This window comes from Aulonocara sp. 'chitande type north' Nkhata Bay, linkage group LG22, assembly GCF_057382095.1.
Source record: "Aulonocara sp. 'chitande type north' Nkhata Bay isolate Kocher_YH1m ecotype deep benthic linkage group LG22, A_spYH_male_GT1.1, whole genome shotgun sequence".
NCBI lineage: Eukaryota > Metazoa > Chordata > Actinopteri > Cichliformes > Cichlidae > Aulonocara > Aulonocara sp. 'chitande type north' Nkhata Bay.
This window is the reverse complement of record NC_141364.1, coordinates 34,581,526-34,596,085: the sequence shown is the minus strand read 5'-3', so window position 1 is coordinate 34,596,085 and position 14,560 is coordinate 34,581,526. Positions and strand designations below refer to the sequence as shown.

General features: G+C 43.1%; 1 protein-coding gene and 1 pseudogene across 1 annotated transcript in view; one reads left to right on the top strand and one right to left on the bottom strand.

Moving 5' to 3' along the window:
* LOC147304550 (retinoic acid receptor beta-like) overlaps positions 1-14,560 on the bottom strand; it is a 116,740-nt gene that overhangs the window by 31,942 nt on the left and 70,238 nt on the right. Inside the window, exon 4 of the mRNA XM_086279493.1 lies at positions 2,128-2,288. Coding sequence (XP_086135619.1) covers positions 2,128-2,288 — 161 coding nt within the window. The remainder of the gene's footprint in view (positions 1-2,127; positions 2,289-14,560) is intronic.
* On the top strand, positions 2,932-4,059 carry LOC147304552 (uncharacterized; annotated as a pseudogene).

The following is a 14,560-nucleotide window of genomic DNA, read 5'->3' as shown; positions in this document are numbered from 1 at the left end:
CCTGTATGCAAAAAAAAATATTTCATAGTTCAGCAATACTGATCAATCTAATAAACTTAAACCTGCACCATCCTCCCTATTCTGGTATTTTAAAGAGTACTTAGCATAAATATTAAGCAACCTAACTAATAGGGTTCCAACTCCCAGCAACAACAAAAATAAATAAATAAAAAATAGGGAACCACCCCTCACGCTCCACCTCATGATGCTTAATCAACGTAATCAACCTTAATTTGATGCAGTGTGAAAAAAAATGCACAGAAATCAATTATTTTTCAAGAAATATTAAATAGATTCAACATCTTTCTTCAACAAAATTGCAGACTGCACAGATGGTACCTTCCCAAAGGAAAAAGTACTATAGCTTACTAGGGTATATATATTAGACTTAATAGTCACTATATACAGTAATTGACTTCTATTCATTTTACATCAAATTAAAACTTTGGGTGTCAGATAATTATTTATTAAAAGCTAGACATTTTAAATGAGAATAAGAAAGAAAAGTATGTCTTTGTGCCCCCTTTTCCCTGTTAATGCCCTATCGGCCCCCCTGGCTAAACTTTGCTAGATCCGCCCCTGCACAGTTACCAGCGTCAGCTACGTAGAAAAGGATCCTGGTGTAGAAAGAAATATTAAATAAATTCTAACAACAGTTTATCAAGCTTAAACGTGCTGCTGTTGTTCAGCCGCTGGTTTCCTCTTTCTGGTGCAAAGTGGGCCAAAAGCAAACAAGAGACACGGACTCGCGACAGAAAAGCCGATCAGCTGATCATTTAAGCAGTTTCATGATTGAAGTAGCAGCAAGAAGAGGCAGTCGCTCCATATATCGCTTGTTAAGCTTAACGCAGGAATGCTTTACAAACATTCAGAGATGGACTTACACACTTGCTTTACTTCTCTCGGGGATAACTTTGTCGGAGATGAAATGCCGGGTTGCTAGCGAAGCTCCAAATGCTATCCAGACCACCGACAGGTCCCGCATGCCACAGCTGCTCTATCACGTGATGCATACTGCTCCGACGTGCTAACTTCTGAGGTGAGTTACGGCGTGTTGCAAGTTTTGTGAGGTGCTTTCGTGATATTTAATGGATCGGATTACATTTTTTATTTTTCTCCGATATCCGATCCAGTAATTTAGGTCAGTATCGGACCGATACCGATACGTAATATCGGATCGGTCCATCTCTAGTTTCTGATTGACAAGGCCCTTTGTGGATTAGCAGTCTCCAACTATCTGGCATTTCATTGCTTTTTAGTTTGGCATTTAAATAACTTTAAATAACTCTCGGCCTTGATGTCTACTGGCAGATGACAGAAGGGGGAGAAAGGCCTTGCGAGCACCCAGCTTAACTCAGTGCACAAATCTGTGGTTTAATTTACCCGAGGATAAAAGGACACAAGTTGGGTTTACGACATTTATTCCACTTTTCAGACATGTCAAAAACTGGAGGTTGGAGTGAGCCCCAGCCAGACGGATGGGCAGCTGCTGGTCTGCAAAAATCTCCCTGATGAGGATTTGCTTTTGACAATGGCTAAGTCTTCCAGTATTTACAGCTTTTGTTTAGTTTCTCCAATCTGTTGCATTCTATAAAAACTGCTGTAAACAAACACTATTACCATCGAACTCTGAGGCTAAAATCACGATGTGGTTGCTGCACTTTTATTCTACTCGTCACAATTTATATCGAATATATGGCTGCTGAGAGGGGAACAACAATTGTCACTGAGGTTCTGTGAGGACTATCAGAGGCATACATCTGAGGTCTCAAGTTGCATTACAGGGAGATTTAGAGTACAGTACAAAAGTATGATAATGAGCTCCTTCTGTTTGTCCTTATCTTACCTCTTTTCACTCGCCATGTATTATTGTAGGGTATTTACAAAGTGCCCCGAGGCAACTGTTTTTTGTGATTTGGTGCTTTATAAATAAAATGCACTTAAATTTGAATTGTACTGGTGCAGTAGCTGGATCAAACCACAGAAACACATTGCCATACAGGGATATGGCCATACAGGGGCATAAAGTCAAAGTAACAATGTAACATTTACTGCATAAAAAAATAATACAACTAAATGCTCGTTGCAGAATGACGTTGTTCAGGCACCTTGTTAAATCATACTTACCGTCGTGTACTTGCCAAGCTGGCAGAGGGAGGGGAACGTTTCTTGATGAGCCCTACGGATCTTTTCAATGATTGTCTCCAGCTCAGTTGTCAGCTCGTAGCTCTCTGCCAGATCCGGCTTTGGGCTCTCCTTCTTCTTCTTGTTCCGGTCATTTCTAACAGCTGGAGGAACACAAAAATTTGGATTATCCTCTAAACAAATGTAGCTCTTAGTGAAGCAAACAACATATAAGGCACCCCAACCAATCACAGCAGATGGCCCCGCCCCTCCCTGAGCCTGTTTCTGCCGGAGGTTTCTTCCTGTTAGAAGGGAGTTTTTCCTTCCCACTGTCGCCAAAGTGCTTGTTCATAGGGGGTCATATGATTGTTGGGTTTTTCTCTGTATGTATTATTGTACGATCTACTAACAATATAAAGAGCCTTGAGGCGGCTGCTGTTGTGATTTGGCGCTGTGTAAATAAAATTGAATTGAACTGAATTGAATAGAGGTAGAAATGTGTTGCTAGTAAGCATTTCTTTGATTACAGTTTAGAAATGTAGCCAGTCGTCAAATCAAACAAATCAGACCTTATATAAGGACAAAACCTTTCAGACTGTAGGCGACAGACCAGAAATGAGGTGAAAAATAAAGTAATTGTGGAAGTAACAGAAACTTCAAGGCCTCTAAGGCCACTTTAGGTTGGTTCCAAAAATGAGTCGGTCACCGTAAACCATGGTAAAATACACAACTCTAGCACATTAAAAACCACATTAACAGCCTAATACAAAAACAAGGTTTTAGATTCTAAAGATAGTGTCCCGCTTTATGAAAACTCTCAGGAGGAATAAATGGGCAAATAACTATTTGATCACTTTGTGAATTTGTAAGTCAGAAATGAACAGTCTCTAATTTAATGATTGCTTAATTTTAAGGGTGAGAGACAGAACAAAGGAACAGTAAAAGAAAAACTAAAATCCAGAAAACCCACATTAAAGAAAGGTTATAAAAGATAAAACATCTTCAAAAAGGTGTTAGGATGCCTGGGTCGTTGACCCAGGGGTTTTGAGTTTATTATATTATATTGGTTACAAGATGGCGCTGGAGTGACGGCAGCCTTTCCAAGTAGCTCTGCAACACCGCACCTTTTTTGTTAACTTTAACTTTTTTAGACTAGGCTTTTCAAACTTTTTTTCACCTTCCTCTACTTATACCTCTTAGATATAGCGATACAAGATGGATAATGCACTTTTTAAAACTTCTGGAACCAGTTCCGTCATCTATTCGAGAGCGGAGCTGCTGGCACTAAAAACAAAGGGACAGACCGGCATGCGACACAACATCCCGGCCGAGCTAAAGAGGAGCTACAGAGGCTGCAAAGCTGGAGCGAGGAGAGCGGATCACCGGAGGCGATTCAAACCATCAATCCCGACAGTGATCATGGGCAACGTGAACTCGTTACAGAATAAGATTGACGAACTGTGCGCTCTGAACAACCACAGACTATACCGTGAGTGCAGCTTGTTTATCTTCACGGAGACGTGGCTAACCGAGCTAACGCCGCAGGCTAACGTAGACCTATGCGGTTTCACATCCATGAGAGCCGATAGGGACACGCAGCCCAGCGGAAAAAGCAGAGGTGGGGGACTCATTGTCTACGTTAACAACAGATACTGTAACCCTGGACACGTCTCCGTTAAAGTTTCGGTATGGAGCTGCTAGCTGTTAGCTTGCGGCCATATTATCTACCTCGGGAGTTCAGTCATGTGATCTGTGTGTGTGTTTACATCCCTCCGAGGGCCGACGCAACAGCTGCCTGTGAGAAAATACACACAGTCACAGCAAGACTTCAGACACAAAACCCCGAGGCTTTCATTATTATATCTGGAGACTTTAACCATGCCACACTGGACTCTACTCTGGCTGCTTTTCACCAGTTTGTGAATTGTCCCACAAGGAGCAACAGGTCAATTGACCTACTGTATGCTAATGTGAGAGATGCATACAGAGCCACCCCCCTCCCCCCACTAGGGAAGTCAGACCACAACCTGGTTTACCTACAGCCACAATACACACCCCTCGTCCAAAGGCAGCCGGTCACAACGCGCTCCATCCGGAGATGGACCCCAGAAAAGGAGGATGCTCTGAGAGACTGCTATGACACCACAGACTGGGATGTGCTCCTGAGCCCACATGGTGAGGACATAGAGGGGGCGACACACTGTCTTACAGACTACCTCAACTTTTGTGTGGACACGGTCGTCCCTGCTAAGACGGTACGGTGTTATCCTAATAACAAACCGTGGGTAACACAGGAAGTCAAAGCTGTCCTCAACATGAAGAAGAAGGCTTTCAGGAGCAAAGTGAAGGAGGAGATGAAAGCAGCACAGCGGGAGGTGAAACGCTGCCTGAGGGAAGCAAAGGACACCTACAGGAGGAAGGTGGAGCAGAAGTTGGAGAGGAACAATATGAGGGAGGTCTGGAATGGTGTGAAAACCATCACAGGCCACAACACCAAGAAAAGCACAGTGGGGGGGACTGTGGAGAAGGCAAACGAACTCAACAACTTCTTCAACAGGTTTGACCAGCCCACAACCCCCCCACCCTCACCTTTACTACAGAGTCCTCTCCCCACTCCCCTACCTCCCTCGCTTCCACCCCTTCCTGACACCATGACACCCCCCTCCTCCAATCCCTCTCTCAGCAGCAAGACATCTCCCCCCCTCCCCTCCTCCCAAACATCTCCCAGTGTCACAGTGGATCAGGTCAGGAGACAACTGAGGAAGCTTCGCCCCAGAAAGGCAGCAGGCCCAGACAAGGTGTGTCCTAGGATGCTAAAGGCGTGTGCTGCTGAACTTGGGGAGCCGCTACAACGAGTCTTCAACCTCAGTCTGCGACTGGGGAGAGTGCCCGCCCTATGGAAGACATCCTGCATCGTCCCGGTCCCCAAAAAGAACCGGCCCAATGAGCTGAATGACTTCCGACCGGTGGCACTGACGTCACATCTTATGAAGACTCTAGAGCGGCTCTTCCTCAACCTCCTCCGACCACAGGTACAACATGCCCAGGACCCACTACAGTTTGCATACAAGGCGGGTGTCGGAGTGGAGGATGCCATCCTGTACCTCCTACACAGAGCCCACTCACACCTGGATGGGGGAAAAGGCACGGTCAGGATCCTGTTTCTTGACTTTTCCAGTGCCTTTAATACCATCCGGCCCTGTATGCTTCAGGAAAAACTGAACAGGATGGAGGTGGACCCCTGCCTGGTGGCTTGGATCTCCGACTACCTCACTGACAGACCACAGTACGTCAGGCTGAAGGACATCACGTCTGACACTGTGGTCAGCAGCACAGGAGCACCACAGGGAACTGTGCTGTCCCCTCTTCTCTTCACCCTGTACACCTCTGACTTCTGCTACAACTCTGAATTATGCCACATTCAGAAGTTTGCAGACGACACAGCCATCGTGGGGTGTATCTGGGATGATCAGGAAGAGGAGTACAGAAGTCTGGTGAGGAACTTTGTCGCATGGAGTCACACAAACCACCTGCAACTCAACACCTCAAAGACTAAGGAACTGGTTGTGGACTTCGGGAGGTCCAGAGCAGGTCCACTGCCGGTTCAGATAGAGGGGGAGGAGGTGGAGGTGGTCAACAAGTACAAGTACCTCGGGCTGTGGGTGGACAATAAACTGGACTGGTCATGCAACACAGAGCACCTGTATAAAAAAGCCCAAAGCCGACTGTACTTCCTCAGGAGGCTGAGGTCTTTTAACATCTGCAGGAAGCTCCTGAGGATGTTTTACCAGTCAGTGGTTGCTGGAGTACTTTTCTATGCTGTGGTGTGCTGGGGGAGCAGCACAGCAAAGAAGGACTCATCCAGGCTGGAGAAACTGATCAGGAGGGCTAGCTCTGTGGTCGGCATGAAGCTGGACACTCTGGTGACAGTGGCAGAGAAAAGGACACTAAAGAAACTGATGGACATTATGGACAATGCTGGGCATCCTCTGCACACGGCCATTAACAACCAGAAGAGTCTGTTCAGTGACAGGTTGCTTCTCCCCAAGACAAGAACTAACAGACTTAAAAACTCCTTTGTCCCACACGCCATCAGACTGTTTAACTCCTCTCTGGAGGGGAGAGGGAGGGGAGACAGGAGGACAAAGGAGGGGGAACAACTAAGCTGTAGTGCCTCTTCACCCCACTGTGCAATACTTTTGTAAATAGTCAACGGTGCAATAGACTCAATACTTGAAATGTGCAATTCATTCACTTGTATTTTTATTTTTTATTCCTATTTATTCTATTTATCCCCTTCGTATATATATATATATATATAATATTCTGTAACTCTGAAACTTCTGTCGGTGCTGTGCTTTTTGGAAATCGAATTTCCCAGAGGAACCCACCCGAGGGATTAATAAAGTTCTATCTAATCTAATCTAATTATTTATACTTTCTAGTCTTTGGTTTGTTTGAGTTCTCTCTTATAGTTTATGTCTCTGTCTTCTCTAGCTGCTCTGTCTCCCCTGTCAGCTGTATCCCCTTGTCTAGTTCGCGTCTCTGTGTGTCCTTAGTGGCTATATCCCCGTGTCCAGTCAGTGTTTGTGTCTGCCCTGGTCCCACGTCTCTGTTCCCTCTGTTGCAGTGCGTGCGAGTCTGTGTTATGTGTTTCCTGTTTTACTTTGAAAGTCCATGTCTGATGTTAATGTGTCTGGTTTTGCTTCCCCTTGTCTCGTTAGGCCTGATTTGCCCCAGCTGTGTTTCCCTCCTGTTACCCATTCCCTGATTGCTCCCTCTGTGTATTTAAGCCCTGTGTTTCTCTGTGTCTGTGTCGTGATCTACCGTTTATTTTGCTGTGTGTTTTGTCAATCTGCTGGTGTTAGTTTATTTTTGACCTTTTTCCCCCAGTTATGTTATGTTTGAGTTCAGCATTAAAGCTGTTTTGGTTTAAGTTCTGTCTCCGGAGTCTGCACCTTGGGTCCTATTCCTGTCTGCACACAGCCACACCTAACAAAAGGAGAGAGTTGGCAAAAACTATAGAAACAGGTTTGTCATGAGTTATATGTGAATCAGGACAGAATCGAATAGTTAGAGAGATCGAGTTGGAAACAATGTGCAGCAAGCAGCGTTGGTCAAGTTACTTGAAAAAAGTAACTAATTACTGATTACTTCCCCCAAAAGTAATCCCGTTACTTTACTGATCACTTATTTTCAAAAGTAATTAATTGCTTAGTTACTTTTAAAAACACGATTTACAACCTGAGTAGGTGATAAAGTGATAGATCTTTCAGCCCAATTCTACTTTTTCTGCATAATCCATCATACAAAATGTAATCAAATGGAAAAGTCTCTTTTATTTAACTTTATCAGTTTTAATCTTTTAACTTTATGCATCAAGCAAACATTTAATTATATGCAACATTCTCTGACTTGAATAAATTAGTTTAACATGTAAACCTATTTTCTGCACATTCCAGCTCATAAAATAAAATAGTTTTTTGTGTTTACACTCAGTCTTTCAAATAGATGCAAGTGAAACACAGCAGAAAATAAATAAAGTCAAAGACTCAGCAGTCCTGTTGCTCTATTTTCACCTGTAAAGCAGGCGCAAGTTTACCCTGGTGCAGGTGTGCTGCAGCGGTCAGTTGAAGAAGCCGCGAGTTTCTCTGAGTTTCCCATTACGTGGTAGCTACTCGGTGCTTGCTTGGAAGTTGTTCAATGTTTTTTTTCGCTGTAAAAAGTTTTCTTCCCACGCACAGCGGACACAAATGTTTTTATCACTTTTTATGGAATCAAACTCAAAGTAAGGTCAGTACTTCTAAGCTTTAAACGCTGCACGCTCATACTCTCTCCCGCACTCGATATATTATCCATTGTTGATCTGCGCACAGCTGTTGTCACACTTGCTTACGTCACTGTCATGAGACATTCTTGCAAAGAAATCACTGTTTTAGTAACGCAGTAACGCAGCGTTCCTACGGGAAAGTAACGGTAATCTAATTACCGTTTTTGCATCCCTCACTTTACTCGTTACTTGAAAAAAATAATCGGATTACATTAACGCGTTACTGCCCATCTCTGGCAGCAAGTTGATGAGATGGAAATGTGCTAACAAGTGAAGAAAGTGTGTTGAGAAGAGTCCTTTGAGGAAATGATGAATGTAGAGAATGATGGATGGAGGACAGCTAGCGAAATCAGGAAGACGATGAGTAAGGAGGAAGTGAAGGCAACTATGAAAATGATGAAGAGTCAAAGGCACTGAGTTTTCAACAAAAGAGGCAGAAGATACCTGTGGAATGGAAAAGTATACTGGTAATGATATTCAAGAGGTATAATAACTATAAAACTGATGAGCCCGCCCCTCCCTGAGCCTGGTTCTGCCGGAGGTTTCTTCCTGTTTAAAGGAAGTTTTTCCTTCCCACTGTCGCCAAATATGACAAACTGCTCAGAGGGGGTCATATGATTGTTGGGTTTTTCCTTTGTATCTATTATTGTACGATCTACTGTACTATATAAAGTGCCTTGCGATGACTGCTGTTGTGATTTGGCGCTGTATAAATTGAATTGAGCCATACCATGAAGCTTTGGAGAAGAGTTGTTAAGAAAAGAGGTGACGATCAGTGAGTAGCAGATACAATGTTTGTTTTTAGAAGTACAGAGACGGAGCTGCTCTGTGTCTTTGTGGATCCAACCAAAGCTTATGACAGAGTCCCAAAAGAGAAACTGTGCTACTGTATGAGGAAGGCAGGAGCGGCAGAGTAGTGAGGTTATTTGAGTATGTGAGGCTGGTGCAGGACACGTGTGAGGACAGTGAAACAGTGGTGAGGAGTGACCGATGGGTTCACATCATGGGATGGATTACATCAGGGACTGGCTCTGAGCCCCGTGTCATGTGCAGTGGTGATGAACAGGTTGACAGATAATGTCAGGAACGAATCTCCATGGACTGTTATGTTTGCAGACAACACTGTGATTTGTTTTGAGAGCCTGCAGAGGTGGAGGAACTCTATGGAGAGAAGAGGAATGAAAGTCAGTTGAAGCAAAATAGAATATATGTGTGTAAATGAGAGTGAGGAAGGTGAAAAGCTGAACATGCAAGAGTAGAGAGAATTTAAATACCTGGCACCAACCATGGCTTGGTGGAGTAGATGGAGTCCAGGCTGATTTGTATAAGAAGGATAGCAGCACGAGTTAATGTGAATGTTTACGAGATAGTAGTGAGACCTGATATAATCAGTAGTGCAGAGACAGTGGCACTAGTTGAAAAGACACAAGGCTCAGTTGAGGATGCTAATTTGGGGATGACAGGAAAATGAGCACATCAAGTTAAGTGGTTTGGAGACAAAGTTAGAGAAGTGAGGCTGAGGTGGTTCGGGCATGTGCAGAGGCGGGATAGTGAACGTATTGGCCAAAGAGTTTGGAAGATGCCAGACAGGAGGGAAAAAGGCGTTGTGGTGACCCCTAAGGGGGACAGTTCATAGACGAAACACAAAAAGTGCAAAGCTTTCATCAAGGCATAAAAGTATAAAAATATTTTGCTCTGTAAATCATCTTTAATGAGTATTTGTCCCAAGTCAGGATTGCTGTCCGATCTTTGGAAGTACTGTACATCCCTACAATATAGTAGCAGTGTGAGTAGGCGTTGATCTGGCTACCTTTAGAATAAGCAATGTCACATATATACAGGCTTTCTGTTGATGCACGTCTTCCAATGTTTTCATATTCTGTCACAATGAACAAACAACTGGAACGACGAATGAGGACTGCTATCTCAGAAACACTTGTATAGACCGTAGGACCCACAGAGGCTCATATATATTCACTTTTACTTAAATATTAATACAAAGAAGAACACCTCAAATATGAACTGCAAATTTCAGTCAAGCTTGGACGTGTCGATTTTGGAGCAGGAGCTTCTTTCTTGGTCACCAATGTACAATTGGTAAAGTCCAAAAACTACATTTGTCCGTAATAATGCGTGTGTTGCTTTCACACACCTGTCTGCAGATCATATTCAGCAGAAGGACCAGTTTCTTGAAAATACACCAAAATGACTCAGCATTTGGTTATTTACTATTGTTTTCTAATGAGGGCTCACACATGTTAGACAGCAGACTTCCACAATTCTACTTCTTGGTCTAGTTCAGTACATTCAACCACAATCCTGAGGAGGACGGCTGACTTGACAGTTGTCCTGATGACAATTATCAACATTGTCAACAAACGGGGTAAAAAACAAAAGGTCATTTGCGAGAATGTTGACTGTATATTAGTTAAAAGTGTAAGGGAAACGTGCACAACTAACAGGGACGAGCACAGTATACTACTACACAGTATACTGCTGCGGTATAACTCAAGGTCGTTGCCTACAACCACATCTGCTTTGCCTTTGCTTTCCATGCAGTCAGCCTCTAGACCTGCTCTGTCGCCGCCACCTTCCAAGCGGTCAGCCACCAGAACTGCTCTGTTGCAGCAGTCTTCCACGCGGTTGGCCCCTGAAATGGCCTGTTATGGACTGTTGTGCCGTCGGCATCTGGGTCGGCCCTTGTTCAGTCTCAGACTGTTTTTTCTGGGCACATGGCCAGTCCCTGGACTGTTTTTGGTTTGTCCTAGGACTCCTGCTCCTAGGATTTTGGGTTTTGAACTGTGTTCCTGGACTCCAGCAACTTTTGTTTTGAACTCCTTATTAAAAAAGAAGATTAATGCAGTGTATTACTTAATTACTTGCTTGAGAAAGTAATTGGGTATATTATTTATTACATTACTTTTTTATTAAAAAAGTATTATTCTGTCCCTCAGATTATTTCTGAAATATATTTTGTGATAAGTTTGTTATATGACACTTCATAGTCATGTTACTGAATCTATGTGTCAACAAATATGTTTACTCTTGGTCTGCTCATGTCTGCTCACATCCACGACTAACTGGTTGAATAACCAGCCAGGCATTTGCCAATCAAGGTCTGAATCTGTCGCTCTTTTTACAACAATGAAAGTATTACAAAGGATTAGAGGAAATGTCTGCCCAAAGGGCTCTTGATCTGTTACAAGTGTCTCAATATGCCGTGCCCTCCCTCAGTCACAAGTTCTCAATAGCCTAGAAAAAGTCCTATAAAACCACTTAGCAGAGTGGTTTTATAAGAGACTTACAGGATAACAAATTATTAATATTAAAATATTACCTTGGAGCAAATTTTTAATTCAATTTAATTTGATTCATTTCAGTTTTATTTATATTGCACCAAATCACAACATGAGTTGCTTCAAGGCACTTTATATTGTCATGTAATAATCCTACAATAATACAGAGAAACCAAATCACCTCAGCAGTCAAATACAACTCGAACACAACTTAAAAAATAAAAGATTGCTCTATGATGATCTCACTATTGGTTAACAGGCTTTGCTACTGATAAGACCAAGATCCATTTGACTCCAGCTGGTGAACCCAACCCCTGCCTACCCATCAGATAACTTCTGCTGCCCATCTCCCACATTAATGTCATAATTAATTATACCTTAATTATAATTACAACTTAACACACTGCTAATGTGGTTGTCAGATAAAAGTACCTTTCTCTGTGTCCTTACTTCAGTTCAATTCAAAGCCGGCTAACATCCTCAAAAAAGTGTTTTTTAGGGCTTCACATGTCGACTACTTCAGCTGCTGAAGGGAAGATCTGTGTGCTTGCCTATTTGCAAGCAAAGAGTGAATAAAATGTTATAGTGGCTTCTAGAAAGCCGAAATGCTTCAATTGCCCCCTGGTGCCTAGCTGCATCCTATCCAGTGGGGGTCAAACTATCCATCCTATTCTGCTTATTAATTCAGGGTCGCTGAAGGGCTCGAGCCTATTGCAGCTGCCATAGGGCGAGAGGCAAAGTGCACTCTGGAGAGGTCGCTAGTCTGTCGCAGGACTAACACTGTCTGTGCATGTCTTTGGACTGTGGGAGGAAGCCGGAGTACCCAAAAAAGAACCTATGCAAAGTTTAAGTAGTTCTTCACATACTGTTCTGGGTCCACTATGGGATGCAGTTCCCTGCATATTCCTCATAATCATGTATCTCATTCTGCCAGTTCTGATTGGCTGGTGATTGCAATGAACATGTCGGACCAAGCCACCCACTGTTAAATATAAATATTGCATAGTCTTTATTCAAGATAAGCCCCTCCTCTTGCTTCATCCCAGCAAGAAGGGCCGTCTGGTGAGACATCTCACTCATGCTACTCTGAGAACCGGGGTTACAAAGTAACCTAAGGTTCTCATTCCTAGCATTTCTCACTATGGAAAAATGGAGGCTCCCGTATTGTTAGACAAGCTTATCTCAAGCAGTCATAGAAATAGCCAGTATCTCACCTATCCAAGTGCGGACCCAGAGCCCAGCACTGCTTGGGCTCTGGGTCCGCACTTGGATAGGTGAGGACTCTGCTTGAAGCTGAGACATCCAGCCTGTAAAACCGGACAAAGGTGAGAGGTGAAGACCAGCTTGCTGCTGCACAGATACCTGGATTCACATTCCTCTGAAAAGGGCCCAGGACACTGCCAGACCATGAGTGGAGTAAGCCTGCAGGCATTCTGGTCCCTGCTGCTGCAGGCTAGTATACCAAAGAGCAATCACCTCCACAATCCAAAGTCAGAGCCATTGCTTATGGCTCTTACGAGGGCCTGCCTTGTAAGGCCTAAAAAGCTGGTAATTACTCTGAAAGTCCTTAGTACAATCCAAATAAAGTCTTGCAGATAAGATCGCCTTACTGGAGGGTAACTGGTATGACAGCTGATCTATGGTTAAAATTTGGGTTCAGGAGAGATGAGCAAACCGTAGCTAGTAGTGACGGGAATTAGCTAACACTCCTGTCTGTGGACAATTAAGCAAGCTAGCACATCCAGCAGATGCCAGTCGTAACTTTTTGTAAGAATTCCCTGTAACAAGATCAACACTGGGAGTAATTTTATATATATTACTGTGATGATTCACACATACATAAGACTAATTGAAACCATCAACCAAGAAAGAACTCTCTTCCAGAGAGTGCAAACCTCTGTAAAGGCAGCTCTCACTCTGGGCAGTATTTAACTCTAAGAAAATCGTGTTGTGTATGTAGTCATTTTTTCCTTTCTTTAAAAAAACATACTTTAAGAAGTTTGTAAAGCAGTAAAACTCAGACAAAACTCAGACAGAAGGTTACTTTGATTACACAAACATTATGCAGCAGTAGGTAATGCATAATAGGTACTGACTTGTGAATAATGACATTAGAACCTTATTATAAAATATTATACTAACTAGGCAGCTCATTATCCTTGTCTTGATAATACCTTCTTTGAAGATATTATGCATATTGGAGTCACCTTGAAAGAAAGGCAGATGCAACATCAGAGCTCAAACGTGACATGATATTTGGATACATCTGTTATTTAGAATCCCCATATACCAGTATCATTTCCTAGTAGTTGGCAATACAAACCAAAGAACGTAGTTTTTGGTTTGTATTGGCAAACCAAGCTGAAAAAGACAGCTTTATTTGACAAACAGACAGTTAGGGTAGTTAGGGTAAGAGGCTGAGGATCACAACAGGAATATAGGAAATAGAGTAAGTTATTTTTAATCAGGGGCCCTGTGGGGGTGCTTAGCCTAAGGAAATCACGATATCATATTTTCCACTTCTACTAGAGTGTATAACAGAAGGGAATGGACCCCCTCCCCACTGAGACTAATGGAACGTAAAGTGGACCTAAACCATAAATTCTGATTCAGTCAAGGGACACCAGTAACCTATGAAATGCAAACTGTTCCTATGAATGTCTGTGATACAGAGGATCTTGAGGGTCTTAACAACAGCAAGTGATAAAGTACAGATAGTTTGATTAAAGAAATTTCTTGCATTTGCACAATGTCTCTAAAATTAGAAACAAGTGACGCTGAAAAACTAGTTCATGCATTTATTACTTCCAGGCTGGACGACTGTGATTCATTATTATCAGGATGTCCTAAAAACTCCCTGAAAAGCCTTCAGCTAACCCAAAATGCTGCAGCAAGAGTCCTGACAGGGACTAGAAAGAGAGAGCAGGTTTCTCCTGTATTGGCTTCCCTTCATTGGCTTCCTGTTAAATCCAGAATTCAAAATCCTGCTCCGAGGCTGCTGGGGACTTCCCATAATGTGTTTCTTCTTCACTCACCTTTTCTTTCACTCATTATGTGTTTATACACCTCTCCGTATTTAATCATTATTCATCATTAACTTCTGGCTCTCCTCCACAGTGCGCCTATTTGTCTTCCTTCCCTCACCCCCAACTGGATGTAGCAGATGGCCCCGCCCCTCCCTGAGCCTGGTTCTGGCCGAGGTTTCTTCCTGGTAAAAGGGAGTTTTTCCTTCCCATGTCACCAAGTGTGGTCTCTTGATTGTTGGGGTGTTCTCTGTATTATTGTAGGGTCTTTATCTTACAATAAAAAG